The sequence below is a fragment of the Adiantum capillus-veneris genome, chromosome 15, assembly GCF_014529385.1.
Source record: "Adiantum capillus-veneris isolate H3 chromosome 15, ASM1452938v2, whole genome shotgun sequence".
Lineage (NCBI taxonomy): Eukaryota > Viridiplantae > Streptophyta > Polypodiopsida > Polypodiales > Pteridaceae > Adiantum > Adiantum capillus-veneris.
In genome coordinates, this window is record NC_140945.1 from 54,409,200 (window position 1) to 54,432,621 (window position 23,422).

At 46.6% G+C, this 23,422-nt stretch overlaps 1 protein-coding gene across 4 annotated transcripts in view; it reads right to left on the reverse strand.

The window, feature by feature from the left end:
* Positions 1–401: 401 nt before the first annotated feature.
* The window catches only part of LOC147440688 (phosphoinositide phosphatase SAC6-like), a 180,158-nt gene continuing 157,137 nt past the window's right edge, over positions 402–23,422 (reverse strand). Inside the window, exons 20-22 of one of the 4 annotated variants that reach the window (XM_086482533.1) lie at positions 15,499–15,565; positions 15,224–15,355; positions 402–748 (exon numbers count right to left, since the gene is read on the reverse strand). In XM_086482533.1, coding sequence (XP_086338659.1) covers positions 15,228–15,355; positions 15,499–15,565 — 195 coding nt within the window. In that variant the 3' untranslated portion in view covers positions 402–748; positions 15,224–15,227. Of the gene's footprint in view, positions 749–875; positions 1,258–4,969; positions 5,163–15,223; positions 15,356–15,498; positions 15,566–23,422 lie in introns of those variants that run through there. The other 3 variants (XM_086482534.1, XM_086482535.1, XM_086482536.1) reach the window with 3 other exon arrangements.

A 23,422-nucleotide genomic window follows, 5' to 3' on the forward strand; every position in this document is an offset into this window, starting at 1 on the left:
GGCACTCTTGTATTTTACGTGCTTAGAGAGTCTCTTCATGAATCAGATAGCAGCACTATTCGAGGCCCCTCCGAATAGCGGACTACGTTTCCATATATCACCACCACATTAAATAAGCTGCACAGCTTAGAAGCATCTACAATGTAGAGGGACCCTCTAGATTTTAGAAGGCCCTCTACATAAGAAGTGACCTGCTAGAGCAAGTCAATTGGCCTTTTAACCTCTAATAAGAGGTTTCATTTTTGTACCTAATGAATTTGAAAGCTAGGCAACCATACAGGTGGCCCTATGAGGCTGATATACTCTAATAGTGGGGTCACAAATTAGATGGACCTCCATATTGGAAGGCCTATGTGTAGGAACAATAATGACAGAGTCAAAGGACACATGGAGGAATTACCTGGAGAAACATATACCACCTGATAGAATTAGGCGCGCTTTGATTGTCCATTCATGGCAACAAATAGGTCCCTTGAAATATTTCTTTTAAAGCCTTCCTCAAATAATGAATAAAGGCCTCATGGGTTTCCTCCTTTAGGAGATCAAATGTTCATAATTCCTAGTGTCCCAGTCCATCATGTCTTATTCTATGATACACTCTTCTGGTTGAGCCAAAAATGACCAGAAAATTTTGGCTTATGCAGTCTTCTAGCCTGTTGATTAGATTGCCTTAAAGTGAATTAATGCCTTGCGGACTTGACGGATCAAAAGCAAAAGCCACCTTCATGTATGTTCACACCTCATGATCCTGTAGCAGTAAAGTGCTGATGAATTAAAAATACACATCCTGATGGTTTCCAAAAACCATGATGCATGGTAACACTCAGGAGGTTCAACAGATGAGGGTAACTTCTACAAAAGAATGTCACCCATGATGCAATGTCTTCTCTTTTCATTCAAAACCGCAAATACGACATGACAAGCAAAGGAGTAACCACATAGAGCACATACCAAACACAATCCACATACTAACACTTGGATTCCAATCTATTTGAACTTCTAGACTCTAGCTGTTTACAAAGTTCAGCTAGCAAGGAAAATTGCTCCAATTTCTTCTTGAACTAAGTCACTCACAACCATACTATCAGATATATCTGCAATAGGTACTAATGTTGGATGTGGTATAGCCAAGGCCAAGGGTACACATGGAGGCACTTTACATCTGTATATCGTAATCTGCATAAACACCTGTCTGCCTGGCTCCCTTATCTCTGCTTTTGACCTTTGACTCACCTATAGCCCTGCAGGAGTCTCCTGCTGTAGAAAAATCACTGATCTAGTAGCTCCATAAAGAATATCCTCCTATACCTTTTTCCCCGTGTATTATTGTGAATGAAATAAAACTCGAGGATCGGACACCAAGGACTTTGTACAAGATCAACCAGGTTTCAATTGATAAAAAGACAACTTTTTAAAAGATTTTAGGCGTTTGGTTTTACAAGTAAAAAAGTTGCATGGTTTGCAAGAACTTTTCGGACGAAGTACAGGTCAGAATTGCTTAAAGGACATCTGTTGATGAACGATAGGTCCAAGTTAAAGATGATTCCGGTAGTGAGCTATCTCTCTCTCTCACTTGAATGATTCTCGTTTCTTTTACTGTAGGTACGATTTTGGCTTTGGAAGCTTAGGATTTGACTGCCCTACGTATGAATTTTTAGAGAGAGAGAGAGAGAGAGAGAGAGAGAGAGAGAGAGAGAGAGAGAGAGAGAGAGAGAGAGAGATCTTTTTATGTCTACGAGAGGCCGAAGTCGGCCTATGAGACCAATCAAATATACATGTGTGTGCCCTCCATCTATCGAGAAAGGACAAAAGTAAGTAACAAAATGTATTCATGTGGTAAGGGGGGAAGGGTTCATACATGGGAGGCTAGGATACAAGGGGGGTGGGGGGTAAACGGAGGGCACCACGTGCCAACGGAAAAGAACACACTCAACAACTTTAAGCACTTCAAACAACAACTGAAAGAGATGCAAGACACACGAGATGGGGGAGTGGCGGAGTTCCACCCCAAGAGAGCATTGGCCCCATTTGGTATTTCTTTATATTGCTTGAACTCAATACAACGCCGGTACTTCGTTCTCTGCAATTCCACGCAAAAACGTGCCAGAGAATGAGCCCATGGCACATATGTAAAGGCCCTGAGCCTATCCAAAAGCAGTGCATGAAAAACATCAACTTTTAAAAGCATCCGGTCCCCAAAAATTTGCGCAGAAGGGCTGTTGTCCCTACAATCTGCCACGTCTGTTGGGTTTGATGCGGAAGCATGTTCCCTAATCAGCGATGGTTTAGCATTAGGCTAGGGAGGATGAAACCTAAGCTTAACCATGATATTAAGGTTACGGTTAGAGATATGGAGGTTAGGTTTGGGCTATGCCAAGTGCAAGAGAATAAAGAAAGAGAGTATAGAAACAATGATAATGCTCAAAGAGCAATAATTCATTAAAAAATGGCCTCTTAAGTAGGCTTAGTGCTTTACAATCAATGGTTAGAGAGGTTGCATCCTCTTGCCATGTCATCATTTATCTTTTCCTAGGTGGCTAGAGGGCTTTGCCATATGGTGCCTCAAGTTGGGCTTACCTTACCAAACGCCTCCTTAAGCCAAACGTGGGGTTTTACAAAGACTTCATGTGTTTTTGGGTTCATATGTTCATGTCATGGTGTACTCCTAGGCTACCATGATTCATCTACCTGATACATCATGGAGGTTCAATTTGATTTAGCACCATGATTCAATGTCCCATGATACATCATAGCGGTTCTCAATTGGATTTATCACTATGGTTCAATTTGATTCATCACCATGATTCAATGTCCCATGATACATCATAGCGGTTCTCAATTGGATTTATCACTATGGTTCACAAGTGAGACTTAGTAGGTTCACTAATAGTCCTAGGTAGTACAACAAATCATTCATTCATTCATTTTTGTGCAAAGAGGTCGTCATTTGTTGTCGTCTTCTTTATCTTCACGTCGTTATGTTGATGTCGATGCTGTGCTTTGGTTTCTTGATTTTTGTTGGTTTGAGGTGTTGACGGTGCAACCTTCATGGCCAATGGTGCGAAGTACACATACATTGCAATTTGTGTGCTCATGATGATGGGGGATCTAACCGTACACTCGGTGTACAGGCAGTGTCTAAACCCGTTTACAAAAGTGTGCATAGATGCCAAAGCATGGATACGTGCATACATTCCATGTGAGCTTCATGCATATGTGCTTCATATATCTTGACGCTTGCAAACATGTGGGATGATTGCAGGCCAGCTCTCTGCTTAAAAACGAGAAAACAAATTACCAAAATGTGATCTTTACAAGCTGCTGTGGATCCTGCTTCTGCCCTGTGGGAAAATGCCCTTAGCTGGATGAGCATTTGGTGCTATTGCTGCGTGTTGTGGGAATAGCCTCTATGGCTTGGAGGCTTTGGAGGCCTAGGGCCTTGGGGGGTGAAGATCCTGCTCGGGGGAAACGGGGCCTGGCTAGTGCGGAGCTGAATTGGCTTCAGGTTGAGATTTACCGCGGAGATGAGGTCCGCCAGTCGGCCAAAGCAAACGGGTAGGCGCCGGTCGCAATCGGCCACGCGTCCTATGTGCAGTGTGCTGTTGATCGGAGCCCGGAGCATTGTCGGCAGGTCGATCCGGCCCAATTGGACCCGAAACGGTATCCAAAGTGGTTTACCGCACTGTTCAAATCCGCTCAATGGACGGGCATCAAGGAAAAGAATAAGCCTTTTTTTTTTTCAAGCCTTAAAATAGCAAGGTTTCCCATGTTTGAAGAGCTTTGAAGGGTTTGAGACTTTTATCCCACCAAAGATACCTTTGGCATTAAATGCGGTCAGGTAAACGCACACAAGACCTTTGATCTACCGCAGAAAAAAACCAGAGAACAGAGCTTGACAAGCTTAAAGTTTATTCAAAGCATTAATCAACGAAGCTTAGCTCAAAATGTGTAGTGGATGGGCTTGATTGAAAGCTCTCGACAATGGCTTCGCACACACATAAACTGCAAAAGCAAATGCACAATGCGATGACAGCAATGCTAATGCAAAATGGGCTGATAATAAACATAATAAAACAAGGAAAAATGCACACACAACCAATGCAAGAGACCAATGCTAAATGCGAGTTTCACCAAAGGGTACTGGAGCATGCTCGTGCCCAAGTGGTGATTAGGTAGTGGAATTATTGAGAACACTAATGCAATAGAGATTAGTAGAGCGATAGGTATGAAACCATCCGCTTTGATACCGCTTGTTGGGTTAGATGCGGAACCGTGCTCTCTAATCATTGATGGTTTAGCATTAGGCTATGGAGGATGAAGCCCTAGCTTAACCATGGCGTTAAGGTTAGGGTTAGAGATATGGAGGTTAGGGTTAGGCTACGCCGAGTGCAAGAGCATAAAGAGAGAGAGAATATAGACACAATGATAATGCTCAAAGTGCAATAATTCATTAGAGAATAGCCTCTTAAGTAGGCTTAGTGCTTTACAATCATTGGCTAGAGAGGTTCCATCCTCTTGCTATTGGACCATGTCATCATTTACCTTTTCGTAGGTGGCTAGAGGGCTTTCCCATATGGTGCCTCAAGTTGGCCTTACCCTAACAATGTCATCAGCAATTAGTGCGGTCCACGAAAATCCGTATAGTGCCACGTGGCAGTCAATGCAAAACATGGGGCGTCCATACAACTGCCACATCATCAGTTTTTATGCCACAGAGTTTGTGACTGTGTGTTGGTCCTGCTTTATTTATGGCCCTAGGCCCTTGGCCACCCATTGGACAGGGTCCCATAAGTTGGTGGGAATTTCTTTTACAATTAGACAAAACGGCAAGATTTGTAAGCTGGTAAAACTTCTTTTGTTGCTTCTTCTCTTAGTGTTTAGGCCCCTCGGCCAAGATTTGCAAGTTGGCTTAGGTCTTCAGTGGCTTGACACGTCAACAATTTGTAACATCCCCCCTTCTTAAAAGAAGAGTAATCGTCCGCAATTACTGTATATCTCCAAAACAACTCAAGTTAGCTCAAAAATTACAAAGGGTCATTCGGAGGGACATACCGAGGGACAATCAATTTTCTCATTCCAGATTGGAGCTCTTGATATTCCGGTGTAGCAAAGTTACCCATCACATCCAGACCCTGTTGATTTGTAATGGGTGTCTCGATGCACTAAAATTACATCCCCAGACAATTTCACCCAATTAGGAATAGTCAATGGTTGGCACATCACAATGCAACACAAATGCTCACATATGCATGTTACAAGACATAGAACCATATAGTCGCTGACGAACACTCCCCCTACAAACAACTATCTTGGTCCGGGCCATGAATTGTTCAATGACTCCCTCATCACTCCTCCCGCAAATAACCTAAAAAGATCTGGGCCATGAGATATAGAGGCCTTTTACAACCAAATGCTCCCCACACCTCAGCCTATGTCGCTTGGAGGTGCTGAGAATAACCACTGCTCAGACTTCTTAACACTCCCCCCGTAAATAACCATCCAGATCCGGGCCATGAGTAACAACAACACAAACATTCAATACTCCCCCCACAAATAACCACAAGGGTCCGGGCCATGAGTAAAAATAGCACTCAATCATCAATACTCCCCCTGCAAATAACCACAAGGGTCCGGGCCATGAGTGTGAGCAAGCATTCTCAAACATCAATTCTTGTCAATACTCCTCCTAGGAGTAAATCACCAATCATTGAAACCACTATTAAAACCACAGTCAAACAATTCAAATCGGCACCAAGACACGTTTAAAACAGATACCATCCATTTCAAACAAATTCCAAACAGATCATCAAACAATTTCTCAAACAAAATTCAAAAAGTGTCGTAATCAATCTCAAAAAGCATTCTCGATGTCAGTCAAGCTCGAAAGTCAATCGGGCTTCCGTTCTGAAACCTGCACCAAAATTAGAGTTAAACTTCTTCCAGAAGGTTGTAGTCGACTGCAGCATGGTCCATAAGCTCTTCAATGGTCGAAACTGGCTTGGTCAGACATTGTTCGTGTAGCGGTGATGGTAGCCTTAAGATATCGAAATCACTCTAGGCCTCCAAGGTTATCACCTCAAGAAGGGACCCGTTGAGAGATGTCGAATAGTTTCAAGTTGGAATCTGCTAGGGTTTCCGAGACGAACTCCTTCATCTCCTTCTCTTGCAAGTGGTCTTCTTTATAGTTTATGCCCCTTAAGATAGAGCGATGAAGACGGGAGTGCGCCTGATACGCAATGGACTAAGGGTGGGCGTCTTAGTAAGTCCGGGGCAAGGACATGAACATTAAAAAATTCTAAGGGAGGTTCTTTAGGTTTTTTCTTGGGTGTCTTTTCTTCTTTATCCAACTCCATAGCTTCCATTTTGTATGCTCTTTGGAAGGACTGGTATCCTTTCAGAAAAGCACACGGCTGGAGCTCTGACACCACTCTAATGGGAGGGCACCACGTGCCAACGGAAAAGATTATACTATCAACTTTAAGCACTTCAAATAACAACTGAACTAAAAGAGATGCACGACACATGAGACGGGGAGTGGCAGAGTTCCAACCCAAGAGAGCATTGGCCCCAAACCCTCGCATCTCTTTCGGTATTTCTTTATATTGCTTAAACTCAGTAGAACGATGGTACTTCGTTCTCTGCACTTCCACGCAAAAACGTGCCAGAGAATGCGCCCATGACACATTTAAAGGCCTTGAGCCTATCCAAAAGTTTTAAAAGCATCTGATCCCCAAAAGTTTGCACAAAAGCGCTATCCGTACAATCTGCCACGCCATCAGCAGTCAACGCGATTCGCAAAAATCCATACAATGCCACGTGGCAGTTAGCGCAAAATGTGGAGGTCAATACAACTGCCATGTCATCACTTTTTACGCTAGAGAGTTTGTGAGTTTGTGCTGGTCCTGCTTTATTAATGGCCCTAGGCCCTTGGGCCCCCATCAGACGGGGTCGCATAAGTCGGTGGGAACTTCTTTAAAGATTAGGCCACACGATAAGATTTGTAAGTTGGTAAAACTTCTTCTGTTGCTTCTTCTCTTAGGGTTTAGGCCCCTTGGCCGAGATCTGCAAGTCGGCTCAGGTCTTCAGTGGCTTGACACGTCAACAATTTGTGTCAGGGGGTGGAGCTCCATGTCTATGGGGTATGGGTACACATCTATATGCTCAGGGAAATCCAATCATGAACTGCATGAAGTTGACTAGCTCCATCCTATGTCAAACTGGGGGTGTAAGGTCTGGTACATGGGTGGGCGTGGTGAAAGGCTCTGCATATAATTGTGGCTGGGTCTGCCAGCTTTAGAGCAAATCTCTCCCTGGCTGGCCTAGTGCTGGCGAGTCTGAATCTCTTGGATTTGCATGCGATGGAGTCTTGGAGCTGTGTCCTGGAGCTCGGGGGCGTCTCCTAGCTTTGACCACCTTAGCCTGCTGTAGGGTGACCCCTCTCTGTTCGTTTGTGTGACAAGTGACAGTCGGGTTGTGGTCCTATGGAAGAAGTTTGTAAGCTGTGACTGTCTGCCACCCTCTAGTGCTGCTATAGGTGCAAGTAGATTCTCTCGATGTCTATGTATCTCCACTAGAAAATGTTCAAAGTGGCACTTGTCTCTAAAATTCCATGATGTATTGTAGGGTGGGCTGTCTTGTGGAAAGAGCCTCAGAACTCTCTTTGATACTTTCATATGCCTACATTTGCAGACATAGTGCTCCTCGTCCTCAATCGTCCTCTCTATGCAAAGTTGGCACAACCTCTCAGCTCGGGGGGTATGAGCAACTCTTCTTGCCTCTATCTCTGGCAAGTGTGATACTCGTGAGCTATGTGGACATAGTGCTCCTCGTCCTCAATCGTCCTCTCTATGCAAAGTTGGCACAACCTCTCAGCTCGGGGGGTATGAGCAACTCTTCTTGCCTCTATCTCTGGCAAGTGTGATACTCGTGAGCTATGTGGTGTGTATGTGTCCATGTAGCGTGGTCTTTGGATGAATCCCGCGTCAAGTGTGGTCAAGAAGTGCTCATTGTAATACAAAAACTTCGGGGAAAGAGGCTGCCTAGGTGCAATTCACGTCTCTCTGATGTAGAGCTGCCATAGATCCTGTCTGAGTATTGTGTTCCTCTCATTGTGTGAGAGCTGGATCAAGGGTCAATCCGGGTCACAATGGAAGGGTGGTAATCTGTGCTCTGAACCACTCTCTCACCTGCGAGTACCAAGACTCTTGCCGTATTAGCTATGAATCTGTCTGGAGGTAAACTGTTAAGAAAATAGACTTGACTAGCATGGGTGTAGGGGCTAATTCAAAAAGCGTTATATCATACATATCTGTGGTCTCTCAATCTGTGTCCAAGAGGTGGCTAATAGTCCAAGGGCCCGTACTACTGGAGCATACATCAAAGCTGGGTTGACCAAAGTGTTGAAGAGCCAACCCTTGGTGCAAGGCTCCAGTCTTTGGGGCCGGTGCATCTGGGGACGGAACTCCACTGTTTCGTGTCGACTCTCCTCTTCTCTCTCTATCGATCCTGCTACCGATGTTCTTGTCGAGGAGGCACACTTGTCCATTTCGGTTTGCTTCCCCGGCCTAAGGAGAGAGTACCTCCCGTTACTTTCCAGAATAGGTTCCGAGATTGGGACCATGCTGGAGACACTTTGCACGGCAACTTCTGTTGCTGCCAAAACAGCAGGCATACCTATGGTACGTGTTCTGGTTCGAGACACCCACACTTTCCCAAAGGTCATCCTACTACCTCGGGTGAGTGTTGGTTGGCTCCGTTGGAGCGTGGAGTATTCGGGGGTCCTGAATCAATGCTTCATTTGAAGACGAATGGACCATCTTGTGAAGCGCTATCCATAGAAGAGACCCTCACCCGCGACACAGACCCAGCCTACTAAGGCTGGCAAAGCTCAGCACGCAGAGACGTAGGGAGCACAGACAGGCACCTCGTCCGAGCAGGCGTCCAGGAAGAGGAGGGCTGGCAGTAGATTAGTGGCCGTCGTTGCCACGGACAAAAACACCAGTTTGGAGCCCCTAGTGGTCGGCTTACACTAGGCTAGCAACAATGGGTTCCCATGGGGACAATTTCGACCCTCTTCAACAGGATGAGTCGATGGATACCCTCCACCTCAGCTTCGCCACCAACAACCCTTCCCCCTCCACCTACCGTTCCCACCTCTCTGTCTTCACCTCACCTCCTCCACTCGCCCCATCCGCCTCTCTCATCCTTCCCATTAGTCCCCCCGCTCCATCACCTCCCCCCTCTCATACCCCGCCGCCACCCAGGGGACATGTCACTATTGGTAGCCTAGAGGTCTCTTGGCAATGCATTTTCCATGAGGCGCTTGGCGCGAGAGGAGCGGCCTTACTTGCGGACGCCCCTATTGGTGCAGGTGTCGCCTTTTGCGACAGTCCCTCGTGGGCTTACCAGTTTTGACATCCGTGGCCGTTGGGACTTCTTCGACTACAACTTCACACGGTTTCTTGGCGACGCTTCTCCCGACCTTGAGGTGGCTTGGTTGAAAGTCCATGTACTTTTTCTAGCCGCCAGAGGAGCAGAGGCCCTGGACACAACGGTGGGTTTCTCCTCCCCACTGTGTGGCAGGGATAAGACTGAGTGGACTATGCATACAATGCTCGACTGGCTCCATGATCAAGCTCTCGAGTTCTCTCACCACACGGGAGACTTGGGAGTCTGTCACACTCAAGAGTGCACCCTGCTATGTATATGTTCATGAGGACTCTTGGACAGAGGATGTAGCTTTACAAATTGCATGCCTTGCTTGGGTACGGGTCATATTTCAGTCACGGCTTTCTCGAGATCGCTCGCATGCGGATTACTCCCCATCCAAGCCAACCTCGAAGATTGCAAGATTGGCTGCGATGGCAGCTTCAACCTTATCTCATTGACTCCATAAGGATAGTCTCATGGAATGTGTAGGGGCTAGGTGGACCCCAGTTTTTAGGTAAGAGAGGTCGATTCCGACAGAAGCTTCACAAATGCCCTGTAAGTGGAGCGATTGATATGCTTATGCTCTAGGAGCATCACTTGTGTGAGAGCCGTATCACACGCTGTGGACAGATCTTGCTTGGTCATTATGAGACCTATTGGTCAGCTGCTTTTGGGCAAGGTGGCATTCAGGGAGGAGTATGTATGACTATTGCGGACTCATGGTAGTAGGCCCTTGGGAGCATAGTCATCAGTGTGCTAGGCAGGGCCCAGTGGGTCCCTATGTAGATACATGGCTGCCTTGTGAGTTTTCAAAACATTTATGCGCCCAACCATGCGAGTGCACGGGCTGTGTTTTGGTCACATTTGGTGAAGTCCCTACCTCATGCAGAGCAGTGGTGCATTGGGGGGATTTCAACATGCTTGGGATTGGACAGGATTGTGGGCAATCATGCTACTGTACATGGGACTGAGTTGGCTTCTTGGGAACGGCTATGTATGACCTTGCGGATTTCGGATATATGGCAGCATGCTGGTTTTGCACGGCCCTTAGACAGCCTCTTGTTCCCCCGATTGGACCGCAGAGTAGGAGTGAATCTATCCATAATAGATCGCTTCTATGCTAGTGATCACTTTTGTGACTTGCATGGTTCAATTGGCATTTTGGCAAGGACTACCTTCTTTGATCACGCGCCAGTGATCCTTACTCTGGCAGACCAGCACAGGAGTGGCAGTTGTATGTTATGCATCCCTGAGAGGATTTTGCTAGATATAGAGCTAAGAGAGCAAATTGTTTCGCTATGGACTGAGAGTTTGGATGCACAGGGGACGCTCTTGCTAGAGTGGCCAATGGCCTTAGGGAGCTTAGTCGTTTCTTTCTCCAGGGGTCAACAGCACGACTAGCTGCAACACAAGAGGAGGAGAAGCGGCTACATTGGGGCATTGCCTCCTTATAGAGGATGCAGGAGAGACACTCAGGTAGTCCGTGGATGCAACACGCTCGCTAGGAGCTGATCACCATTGAGGAGCACGCCATGAGTTGGCCTACCATCGACAGACATCCCAATGGACTCAAGTGGGCGACAAAGTTAGTGGAGAGTTTTACGAGATGGTAAGTCCTCGCGATTCACATATCAAGTGTTCACCAGTTGAGGAGACAGGATGGGACCGTTGCCACAGAGCCTGAGGACATACGGGTAGTAGCTGACTTCTACTAAGAGCTGCTCTCAGCTGAGCCACAGTCAGAGCGCAGGGATGCATGCAGAGAGCTGGTGTGGGCACAAATGCCTTGCCTCGTCACTGAGGAGATGCGAGAGATACTTGAGAGCCCTCTCCTACCAGAGGAGCTTCACAAGGCTCTTAGAGCACTCCATCGTGGTAGTTGATGGTTTGAACCCTTGCTTTTTTTTGGAATACTGGGAGGTGCTTGGACAGGGCCTATGTAGTGCATACCAGCATATTTTGCACACTAGGGAGATGCCTGATAGCATGAGTGAGGGTTTTATCTACCTCATCCCCAAGGAGGGGGGATCTCCTGATGAGATTCGGTAGTGGCAACCCATCGCCATTCTCAATTCAGCCTACAAAATTCTTGCAAAGGCTTTGAGTTTGAGAATTTAGCCACTACTTGAGAGCATCATACATGAGACTTAGACGGGCTTTGTCAAGGAGCGTAGTATCCTTGACAACATCTTCACCTTTTGGGAGGTGACTGCCCTTGCCCGCCTACAAGGAGAGGATCTTGTGATGCTCCTTTTTGACTTTGAGAAGGCCTACAACAGAGTTGACTCGGACTTCTTGGAGGGCACTTTGCTCAGGATGGTTTTTTCAGATCCTTGGATAAGAGGGATGTCTGCTCTCAACAAGTGTGTTCATAGTCAGGGGATGCTAGCAGGAGGTCGAGGGGAACCCTTCATGCTTTACATGCTCAGAACGGCACGGCTGCCCTCTTGCCCCCTTCCTGTTTCTTTTTTATGCAGAGGCGATGAGCAGATTTTTGGCCTCACAGGAGGTTGGTTTGCGTGGCCTTCAGTTACCCATTTGGGGAAAGGAGCTTTTGGACGCTGAATTTGCTGATGACTTGGGCATGTTTTTGGAGGGCTGCGAGGACAACTTGTACAGGTGAGAGCAGCCTTTGGAGGTATTTTGTTGTGCGTCGGGAGCATTGATCAACTGGCGGAAGACAGTTGCTTTTTGGATTGGTGATGCTCCCACGCCTGACTGGATACTCGGAGAGGGATTTCGCTGGATCCCTCCAGGGATCCCCGTTCGCTACTAGCGCTGATAGGTTGGCTTGGACTTGTCGCTAGAGCAGCAGACTGCCCCCATCCTCCTAGCCATCGGGAGGAAGCTGTTACATTGGAGCTCGACGAGGCTCTCTTTTGCTGGCAGGGCGGTGGTGGCCGACTAGGTGCTCTTCACCACCATGTGGTACATCACATCTTGCTGGATCTTCTCAAGCTCTTGTATCAGCCAGCTCATGAGACTCATGAACTTTCTGTGGACACGGAGAGACACGAAGTTGGCTCGGGTCGAAGTCTCTTGGCAGGTCATCACCTTACCTTGCTCTCAGGGGCGGCTGGGCAGAATAAAGCCCTGCTTTGGAAGGTCATTGTCAGGGGTCTTGTTCCAGGGGAGGAGCCCTGGAAAGCAGAGTTACCGGGGAACGCCCCTACCAAGGTCTGGAACGCCGGAACGGGGTTCCGGCCGGCTGCAGGTGCCCGGAACGGCCAGGCGTTCCGACAAACCAGGGAATACCGGAACGGCAGGGGGTAACGGGGCCGGAACGTCTCGGAACGGCCCCGAATGGCAGCAATGGTAAGAAAGCATAAAGGGGCAGATTTTGGGTGTGTTTTTCCTTATAAATTGCTCCCCCCTCACCCCTTTCCTTCCCAAATGCAACAAGCCTCAAGGCTCTCTCTCTCTTCCTCTACCCTCGCGCTCGGGCCTCAAGCTCTCAAGCTCTCTCTCTTGGGCTTGCCCTCAATTTTCAAGGCTTCAAGCTCTCTCCCTCCGTCTCAAGAAGTGAAGCCTCTCTCAAGCTCTCTATCTCAAGCATGCATTGTGTCTGTTGTGAACGTACTATGACCGCGCATCACCACACGATGCAATCAAGCCATAAAAAGGTGGAATTGTATGCTTTTTGTGAGTATTAGAGTCAAAGGACTCTAACACTACTTGTATTCAAAGTTCAAACACATAACGCTAAAAATTGCATTATTTGGGTCTTTTTTAATGCCTCCTGTTCCGTGCCGTTCCCGTTCCGGACCCCTTGCCGTTCCCCCGTTCCGCACGGAGGCCCGTCGCCGTTCCCGTTCCACGTTCCGGGTAACTATGCTGGAAAGAGCTTTTGTTACATTGGATCAGAGGTTGAGTTCCACAGACTGGTGGCACTTGGAGCCCTTCCACTCGTTGGATTTTCACAGAGATGCACAGAGTGGGCTCGAGCAGGAGATGGGAGGATCGTTTTGTGTTCAGCTTACTTCAGTCTTGGGAGTAGCTGAGGGGGGGACTTGAGCAGCACAAGCCCACATGCATTGAGGAGCACTGGAGGCAGCCTCTCACATGGAGCCCGTTGGTCAGTACACACGAAGTCCCATGGTTGGCAATACAACCCATGTCTCATGGGGTCCTATGGTAGAGGGTCCCAACACGCACCCTGGGAGATTGGTTGCAGTTTACAACACTCCTTGAAGAGAGCCAGAGCATGTTGATGCGCGGCATGAGGGGGGTATAGAGCATGTGTCAGGACATCGTTGAGGCTATACCAGCAGAATAGCACACGCCTCTCGAGCCGGCGGCTCCAAGTTGGGTGGGGGCCTTTACCTGCCGGGAGGTCCTCATCGCAGTTTGGGCCTGCTCTGACCAAGCCTTTGCTTGTTCTTTGAGGTTCAACGAGAGGGTCGCCTCCACAGAGTTGCTACAGAGTTGCTACAGAGTGCTGCTTTCAGCTGATTCGAGTTGTGGGCATCAGAGGAAGGATTTGTGTGTTAGATCCCGACCCGATAGATCTAGAGACAGGACATTGGAGGCTCTGGGCTTGGGAGAGTTGTCCTTTGTCGCGAATGCAGTGGGACCCTGGGGAGTGGTTTTGGCGGGACCCTTTTGCTTCAACTCGTCACCCAGGGATTCCTTTTTCCAGTACACAGCACGACTCGGACGCCACATATTGGCTGCTTGGAGAGAGAGGCTCGCCCTGCTGCAGAAGGGCACTGGCAGGAGGAGGGGCTCACAACTGAGCTCTTGACACACTTTTGGGAGCGCTTCTGGGACAACAGACAGCCGAGGAGAGTCACCATGTTCAAGTGGCTTGCTGCCCATCGAGCTACCGCAGTGGGGAGTTAATTGGTTTACAATGGCCATGCGGTTGGTTGTGCTGCGTGTGACCGCCCACTTGAGTCATGGAGGCACTGTCTATGGGACTACCTCATGGCACAACAGGTTTGGCTTTGGATTCTACGGCTGATGCCAGCACTGTCGTCTGCTAGTCAATACACCTGAGGTGCTGCTGCTTGGTCCACTCTCACAGACCCATCACTTTGCTTTGAGCTGTCCTCAGCTAACAGGATGATTGTGATAGGAGGGCCGGCCTATGCTTCAGCCTGCCGCAGAGCTTGTACCTGAGGAGTGGAGCAGTGATAGAGACCTTTGCTGGGAGCTGATTTGCAGCCTGACTGTCTGGTTCATATAGAGAGCCCGTTGCTTCCGCATCTTGGAGGCCCGCACCATCCCACTAGCGGAGACTGTACGAGATATATGGCTGGAACTGATCCACTCACTTCGAGGTCAACTCGAGAGGCTGCAGGGTAGCTCCAACTGTATGCAGGAGCGCCGCGAGGCATTCCTACGACTTTGGCGTCCAGGGCCTTTCTACACCTTGTTTCATGTGGCTCCTAGATGGCTGTACAGGCCACCTGTGTCGTTGTTTCCTCCTCCCATTTCCGCCATCACTGTACATAGCTGACTTTTTCATTAAGAGAGTCTCCCCTCATGCTGATGGAGCCCCCCCTTTTTTTGCTGGGGCAGTTTGTTGCCCAATGGGCAGTTTGATTAACTATTAGAAGGATCTTTTTCTTGGGAAAATAAGAGAAGGTAAGAAACTTCAATCTTAACAAGACTTTTGTCAATATAAAAGCACACTTATGATTGAATCTTTAAAATAAATACTGAACTAGAGGAAAGATGGAACAGCAAGAGCATGAACAGTATGGCACATAACCAAGCCGCTAGTATTCAATGGCATTCCAGCTTAAGAAACTCAAATTCTTTCACGGGCTACACAAAACTGAATGAATACCTGATTATATTAATCCACAAAGTCGAGGACGACTGCAAAACTGCTGCCCATTTGCTCTAACAAGGGCTGCTAAGCCAGCAGTGAAACCAGCCCATAGCGCAGAAGTTACAAAATGATATGCATCTTCTCCCACTGCATTCGATCACAGAAAACTTAATAAGAAGACAAGTCCATAGAAAATACCATGCATCTACTCTCACTGTGCAGATAACTACACAAAAAAACAAACAAAGAGCACATCTATTTAAAGAGCTGTTAACTCCAAAAGGTGTTACCTCGCCAGATAGAGCTTGTTGTATATGTCAGACCAGCAATTATGAGAGCAGAGGCAAGTGGAAGATACTGAACATTTCAAAAAGAGACTTTGTGAATGCCAAATTCTCTCTCTCTCTCTCTCTCTCTCTCTCTCTAAGGACTTCTTTGAAGAAGCGCCCTACACTAAAGAAAACGGGCATATTCCTTGGAGATGACCTCACTCTCACACAGATTGCGCATATGAGAGAGGTAATGCCAGAGATTCAAGCGGCAAGGGAGAAGGGAAAGACGGCCTTCTACAGAGATGACCGGGTGGTGATTGTAGAGCCGCGCTCCACATGACAGTGCGAGACCTATGGGACCACACTCAAAGTTGCCACCTGGAATTGTAATGGATCTATGTGCCTTGATGTGGGTGCTTTTGAGGATAGTTTTACGGGAAGAGACATCGTCTTCTACTCTGAGACACATCATGCCCCGGGGCAATCTATGCCTCACATTAGTGGATATAGATGGGAGACAGCTTGTAGACAGGAGACACGATCAGAGCACAGAGGGCGGGGCTCAGGAGGAGTGGCAGTGTTATTCAGGGAGGAGTTGCAGCCATTGATACATATAGCCCGCAGGGATGAGCAAGCTAGGTACATGTGGGTGAGATTGAGAGCAGAGATAGGCAGATATCTTTACATTGCTATTTGCTACTTTCCCCCGAGTACGTCAGTTTATGCACCACCCAGAGGACAGTCCCCCTTCTCTATTTTGGATGATGACATATGGGAGTTCTCTAGAGATGGTGACATCATCATTCTAGGGGATTTCAATGCTAGGACTGCCCATCATTAGACAGTATTTTATGATACTTCAGAGGAGATGCTGAGAGAGTTGGATGTTGCAAAGACGGGCCTATCCAGACGATCACAGGATGGAGAACACACTCAATATGGACGACACTTGATAGACATGGGGACTGCACATGGATTGGCCATCTTGAATGGCCTACAGAGATTTCCCGCTGCGGGGGGTTTTACATGCTTTCCACACAGACATGGGGCCAGCACAGTGGATTATGTCATGGCATAGCCGAGCCTCATCTCTAGTATCCAGGATCTCACGGCTGGACCCAGACCTGTTGGTGTGGCAGTGGACCATGCTCTTGTGTTGTTGACCATCTCTTTTCAGTTTAGTGTAGCACAAAGGCTACGAGCAGCAGACCCTACTCGCTACACCTTCACGCGGGAGATGGACTCTGTATACATAGATGGATCTACAGATGCCTATGCACAGAGGAGCCAGGGAGACCTCTAGAGGAGCTGTCACAAAAATACGGAAGCGTAACTGACGTTTAATTGCACTTCAAATACTCAAGAGAATTAGAGGGAGCGAGAAAACTTGACACTTCATTGGGGACCAGAAGATGGGCTGGTCCCCCCCCATAAAGAGAATATCTTTATTACTAAGGGAGAATCTTTACAAGCACAGGAACGGGGCATACGCCTGTCCTCTATTCTTTCTTCTGTTCTGTTCTGACTACTGAATGAGAAAGTGTTTCCACTTTCTTACTGCTTAGGGGATTTCCCCTCTTCTGCGAGACTGGTTGGAAGCTCTCGAAAAGAGAGTCTATCTTCCGAAACAGCTCATCGGAAGCTCTCACAGAGGAGAGTCCATCTTCCGTTATGTGTTGCCTTCATGCTCATTCATTCATGCATCGAACACAAAAGAGAAACAAGCAAAATGCACACGCACATACTTGCTGTAATTTTCTGCACATAACCTGAAATTCTTACCTGTGCACACCCCTACGCCGAAACAGAGGTCTTCTTCGCGATGGAATCGCGCCAAACTTGATGTAGACTTAGGATAAGGAGAGAGAAGAGAATTTCTATGGCTGATCTGCTGAAAACAGCCCTAATCGAGGTGATTAGGGGCTGAAAACAGAGAATTACAGCAGCCACACTCTGCTAAGAGAGCGTCTACGGCAGCTTCTCGCGATGAAACTTCACCAGAAGGTGTCTATGACTGTGAGATCCCTTGTTCTTGACAATGGGAGCACAAGGCTACCACATATGTCGCAAGGGGCTGCTCTCAAGCTTCAATGGAGGGCTCCACCGCGTAGAGCACGCTCACATTAGGGGGGGTAGGTGCACTGCCAGCCCTGAAAATGGGGGAGGGGGGGCTTCTAAATAGCCATCAGGGAGAGGGGGCGCTAGGAAGAGAGAGAGGGTGAGAGTGAGAGTGAGAGAGAGTTAGTTTGCATTGGTAAGTGTGCCACTTGGCACACTTACTTTAAAAACTTAAAAACCATTCAACTTTTGACTTTAAAAACTTCTAGCTCATTAATTAAAAAAATGTGCAACTAACTAACAACTGCTACCAATGATTCTTTTATGAGAACACCAAAGGTCTGCCGGCGCAATGCCGCACGGGCACTGCACCGCCTTTACCTGTTCACACTTGTCCGGCCGCCCGCCGGGCACGGACCGTTAAATTTAATTTCACGAAACTTACCCTAAGGCTTTATTAGCTTTATTAGCCTTAGGGTCACTGTTCTAAGGACCCCATCTCATTCATGTGCTTGTACTGACGCGCGTATTTTTCCTGAGCCTAAAATCTGAGGCTACTGCTTACCCCTTTCTGAAGACCCGATTTCCCAATCACTAGGGCTTCAGGGTAATTTTTGCTAAGGTCCCTCTGAGGTGTTCTAGCCCGCATTTAGGCTCACCTGAGGCCTTAGAACTGCTAGGTCTATTCTGGTGTGCACACAACTAATTAGATAATTCTTTTCTCGTAAATAAATTAATTATTTACAAAGTCTGACTTAGTTACATCCCTCTTGGTTCTAAACAGTTGACCTCAACTGTAGAGCGTCAACATAACTGTGCAAGATGTCAGGGTAGTCCTTAAGATCGGACTCAGTCATCCACTTTGCATCTAAAGGAGTGTAATTCTTGAACTTGACTAAATACTTTCGATGTAGACTCCCCGACTTGAGTTGTCTCTCCGAGTGGTGTATTATCTGTTCAGGTTGAAGAATTTCCTCAGTCTCTTCGACTTCTGGAGGATCTTCTTGTACGGGCGCCACTGGAGGAGGTCCAACATATGGTCGGAGGAGACTGACATGAAAAGCATTGTGGATGCGCCAGTTAGAAGGCAAATCCAGTCTGAAAGTCACATCATTGACTTTATCTGTAATTTTGAAAGGGCCGTAAAATCTATGGGAAAGTTTGACAACTTTCCCTTTGCCGACCCGCTTTTTCAATCTAGCTTTCTCAAACCGAAGCAGGACATATTGTCCTTTTTCAAGATTGAGATTCCTTCTGTGCTTGTCTGCTTTTCTCTTCTGTTGCTCTTGAGTACGAAGAATTGCTTGCTTTACTTGTTGATGGGCAATATCAATATTGCGCACAAATTCATCTGCGGCGAAGATGTTTTCTTTGGTCACCATAATAGGAAGTAAGAGTGGCTTCCCGTAAATAATTTCGAAGGGGGCTTTACCAGTTGAGGAATGTATGGTATTATTATACGCAAACTCAACTATTGGTAAGTACTATTCCCATTCGGATTGTCGTTCCGAAACATAGCACTTGAGGAGATCTAAAACAGTGGCATTAGCGATTTCGCTTTGACCATCTGTTTGAGGATGATAAGCTGATGAAAAATCAAGCTTAGTTCCCAAGTTTTCAAACAATGCCTGCCAAAATAGACTAGTCATGCGGGGATCTCTATCGCTGACAATAGTCTTTGGCAATCCATGGTGTTTAAAATCTGAGCTAGAAATATTCTAGCCATGTGATCAGCTTTGATCGTCTTTTTTACTGGAAGAAAATGTGCTTGCTTACTGAACCTGTCTACTATAGTCCAGATTGCATCATTTCCATTCTTGGATCTAGGGAGCTCCGTAATAAAATCCATGGCAATACTTTCCCATGGCGTGTTAGGCACAGGGAGCGGCTGAAGCTTGCCATAAAATTTATGTCTGTCATATTTCACTTTTTGGCATACTAAACACTCACGTACATGTTTTTCAATGTCCGCACGGAGTGTTGGCCAAAAGGAATACCTTTCGAGGGCACTAGTGGTGGAAGCAATTCCCCGATGCCCGGCATAAGGAGAATTATGTGCTTCATTCATCACCTTTTGTCGTAAGGGCTGAGCTATGCATATTGCTTGTTGACGATAGAGTGTATTATCCCTGATAGAATAAGGTGGCTTTGAGTGACCAGCTTGAAGATCTGCCCAAATTGTGGCGAAGTCTGGATCTTGAGGATACATCTCGCTGAGAGATTCTAGTTCCTCATGATAAATTGTTGTTAGTGCATTGATCTTTGGACGCCTGGAGAGAGCATCTGCAACTGCATTCTTCGTTCCAGAAGTATGTAAAATCTGAAAATGGAACATTGAAAGAAAGTTCGCCCATCTCATCTGTTTTTCTGATAACTTTCTCTGTGTGAGAAAGTAGCGAAGACTTTGATGATCTGTCTTGACAATAAAATCAGCTCCTAATAGATAGTGTTTCCAAATGGAAAGAGCATGAATTACTACCATTAGCTCTTTCTCGTATATGGAGACATGCAACTCTGCCTCTTTAAGGCGCCGACTTTCATAGGCTATCGCGTGAACCTCTTGGTTAAAACTGCTCCTACACAATCTCCAGATGCATCGCAGTATACCTCGAAAGGTTTGCGAAGATCAGGGAGGTGAGAACAGGTCCGTGACTGAGTAGATACTTAAGCTTTTTAAAAGCTTTTTTTTGTCCAGACCCCCAATGGAATGGAATCCGCTTCTTTGTCAGGTCATGGAGGGGACCTGCTATCGCGGCAAAAGCTCGAATGAAACGCCGATAATAAGAACAGACGCCAAGGAAACTTCTTACATCATGTACTGTAGTTGACGTAGGCCATTCTATAACTGCTTGAATCTTTTCAGGGTCCATTCTCACCTGTTTTTGAGATACTATATGGCCCAAAAAGTGGATTTCTTTTAGAAAGAACTCACTCTTCTTAGCATTCACAAATACTTTGTGCGTAATTCTTCAAACACTAAGGCGAGATGCTTATAGTGTTCGTCTTCCGTCGCTGAGAAGATTAAGACGTCATCAAAGATAACGCTTGTAAAACTTCTATATGAGTGGAAGATTCTATCCATCATTCTGTTGAATGTAGCTGGTGCATTAGTGAGTCCAAAAGGCATCACTAAGAATTCATACAACCCGAAGGTTGTTCTAAATGAAGTCTTATGCAGATCCTGAGGAGCTATGCGGATTTGATGATAACCGCTCTTCAAGTCTATACGACTAAAGACACTTGCTCCTTGTAACTTGTCAAGAATGTCGTCAATCCGAGGGATTGGAAATCGATTCTTGATTGTGATCTTGTTTAGAGATCTATAGTCTATGCACATGCGGAATGTGCCATCCTTTTTCTGTACTAGCAAGACAGGTGAACAATATGGAGAAGTACTAGGCCTTATTAAGCCCTTCTCCAAAAGTTTGTTAACCTGCTTGAGAATTTCCTCTTGCTGAATTAGACTAACTCGATAAGGGGGCTGATTTGGAGGAGAGCTTCCTGGGATCAAATCAATGGTATGATCCTTAGGTCGCGAAGGTGGAAGTTCATTTGGAAGTTCATCTGCAAAACAATCTTTATATCTTTCTATTAACTTAAGTCTTTTTTGCTCTAAAGAGGAAGAAAGTTGTGAAACAGACACATCTCTCTCTCTTGCAAAAATCAAGTACGCTGAAACACACTTTTTCATTTCTTTCTTGATGGCAATGTGGTTGGCGATAGGAATACGCCAATCACCTGCATCTGCAAGTACAAGATACTCCTTTCCTTTATGAGCAAAAGATAAGGTTTTCTGAACATAGTCAGGAATGGGATGCATCTTGTAGTGCCAAGGCATTCCCAAGATAACATCGCATCCTTCAAGTGAAGCTAGTAAGAAAGACTCTTGATCCTTGTAGTCGTCGACCTTTAGATTCAACTTCCCTATGATTGGAGTAGAGTTTGAGTTCTGCCCTTTGAAAGCAGATTGCGCTTGAATAGAGACTCTTAAACGATTGGGTTGCAAGTTCAGGTCGTCAGCTAGCTTGGTAGAGATGAAGTTGTCTGTGCTACCAGGGTCAAACAAAATAAGAGCCCGCTGGTTGTTGATACTACCCCATGCTTTGAGAAGAGCTCTTTCTTTTCCATCCTTGGTTGTATTTCCCTGTACATCTGGGACTGCATTGGAAGAGGGTGGTTGTGGAGGTTTGGTAGGACAGTCACCCTTCATATGACCAACTTGTCCGCACTTGAAGCATCTTCCTTCACTAATGTATGTTCGCAACTCAGCAGGAGAGAGATATCTCCCTTTCTTGGGCTGATTTGGCTTTGCTTCTGCTTCGGAGGCGGTTCTTTTCTTCTTTTGAGAAGAAGTAGAAGAGGTAGGCTGCTCATGGAGAGCCTTCTGCTTAGCATGGTAAGTGCTTTGCTCCATCTTCCTGGGAGTATCCTTGTCATGTATTCCATCAGCTATGCGGGCTGATTCCATAAGTATCTGCAAGTTACCTCGAGGGTAAAGCTTCATAGCCTTTTGCAAGGCTTCATGCAAACCTGCTTCAAACTTGCGCATCTTCTCCGAATCATCAATCTTCTTGAATGGAGTGACTTTCAAGAGAACGTCCCAAAACCTATCCACATAGCGTGGAACAGTTTCGTTCTCTGACTGTGAAAGTCGATCCCATTCTTTCTTTACCTCTTCCTCATAGTCTGGAGGAAGGAAATGTGCGTAGAACTCCTTCTTGAAAGCGGTCCAATCTTGGGGTTTGCGATCTTCCAGGATAAGGGTTAACCACCAATTGCTGGCGGTGCCTTTCAGGTACAAACTAACATGGCGAAGCTTGGATCTTTCTTTAAAATTCCCTTCAGCAAATGCAACTTCAAATTGGCGGATGAAAGCCAAAGCTTTGTCATTATCACCGTGTCCATTGTAAGTGTCGAATTTCACATCTTTATCTCCCGACTTGAATGTTTTCTGCCTGTGGTGCTTCTTCTTATGGTGCTCCTTCTTTCGATGCTTAGACTCCTTGGGGACAGGAGTCCTTTCCCTTGAATGTACTTCTTGCTGCGACGGATCGTCGAGAAACATGTCTTCCGGAGAAACTATGTCTTCCAGATCCTTCATGAAAGAGAACTGAGGGGAATCAGGGGGATCCTGCTCTTGAACTTTTGGATTAAACCGCACATGACGTTCTGGAGATTTCTTCTGCCTCTCATGCATGCGGGAAGTTCCAATCAAAGGATCTTTTCTTGGTTGTGGCGCCTTTGGGTTCTGCGGGATTTCTCCCGACCCCATAGGCATTTTCTCCTTCCCTTTTTCAAGAGTATGGAGAATCTTTTGGACTTCTGGATGGGAGAGAGCTTTCTGCAACTCTTCCACCTGCTGTTGAAGGAGAGATAACTCTATCTCGCGTCCTCCCATTTCTGCAGTCTGCCAAGAGTCGTCAATCCCTTCAGGAAGAGAGAGAGGACCTTGCTCTGATACCACTGTCACAAAAATACGGAAGTGTAACTGACGTTTAATTGCACTTCAAATACTCAAGAGAATTAGAGGGAGCGAGAAAACTTGACACTTCATTGGGGACCAGAAGATGGGCTGGTCCCCCCCCATAAAGAGAATATCTTTATTACTAAGGGAGAATCTTTACAAGCACAGGAACGGGGCATACGCCCGTCCTCTATTCTTTCTTCTGTTCTGTTCTGACTACTGACTGAGAAAGTGTTTCCACTTTCTTACTGCTTAGGGGATTTCCCCTCTTCTGCGAGACTGGTTGGAAGCTCTCGAAAAGAGAGTCTATCTTCCGAAACAGCTCATCGGAAGCTCTCACAGAGGAGAGTCCATCTTCCGTTATGTGTTGCCTTCATGCTCATTCATTCATGCATCGAACACAAAAGAGAAACAAGCAAA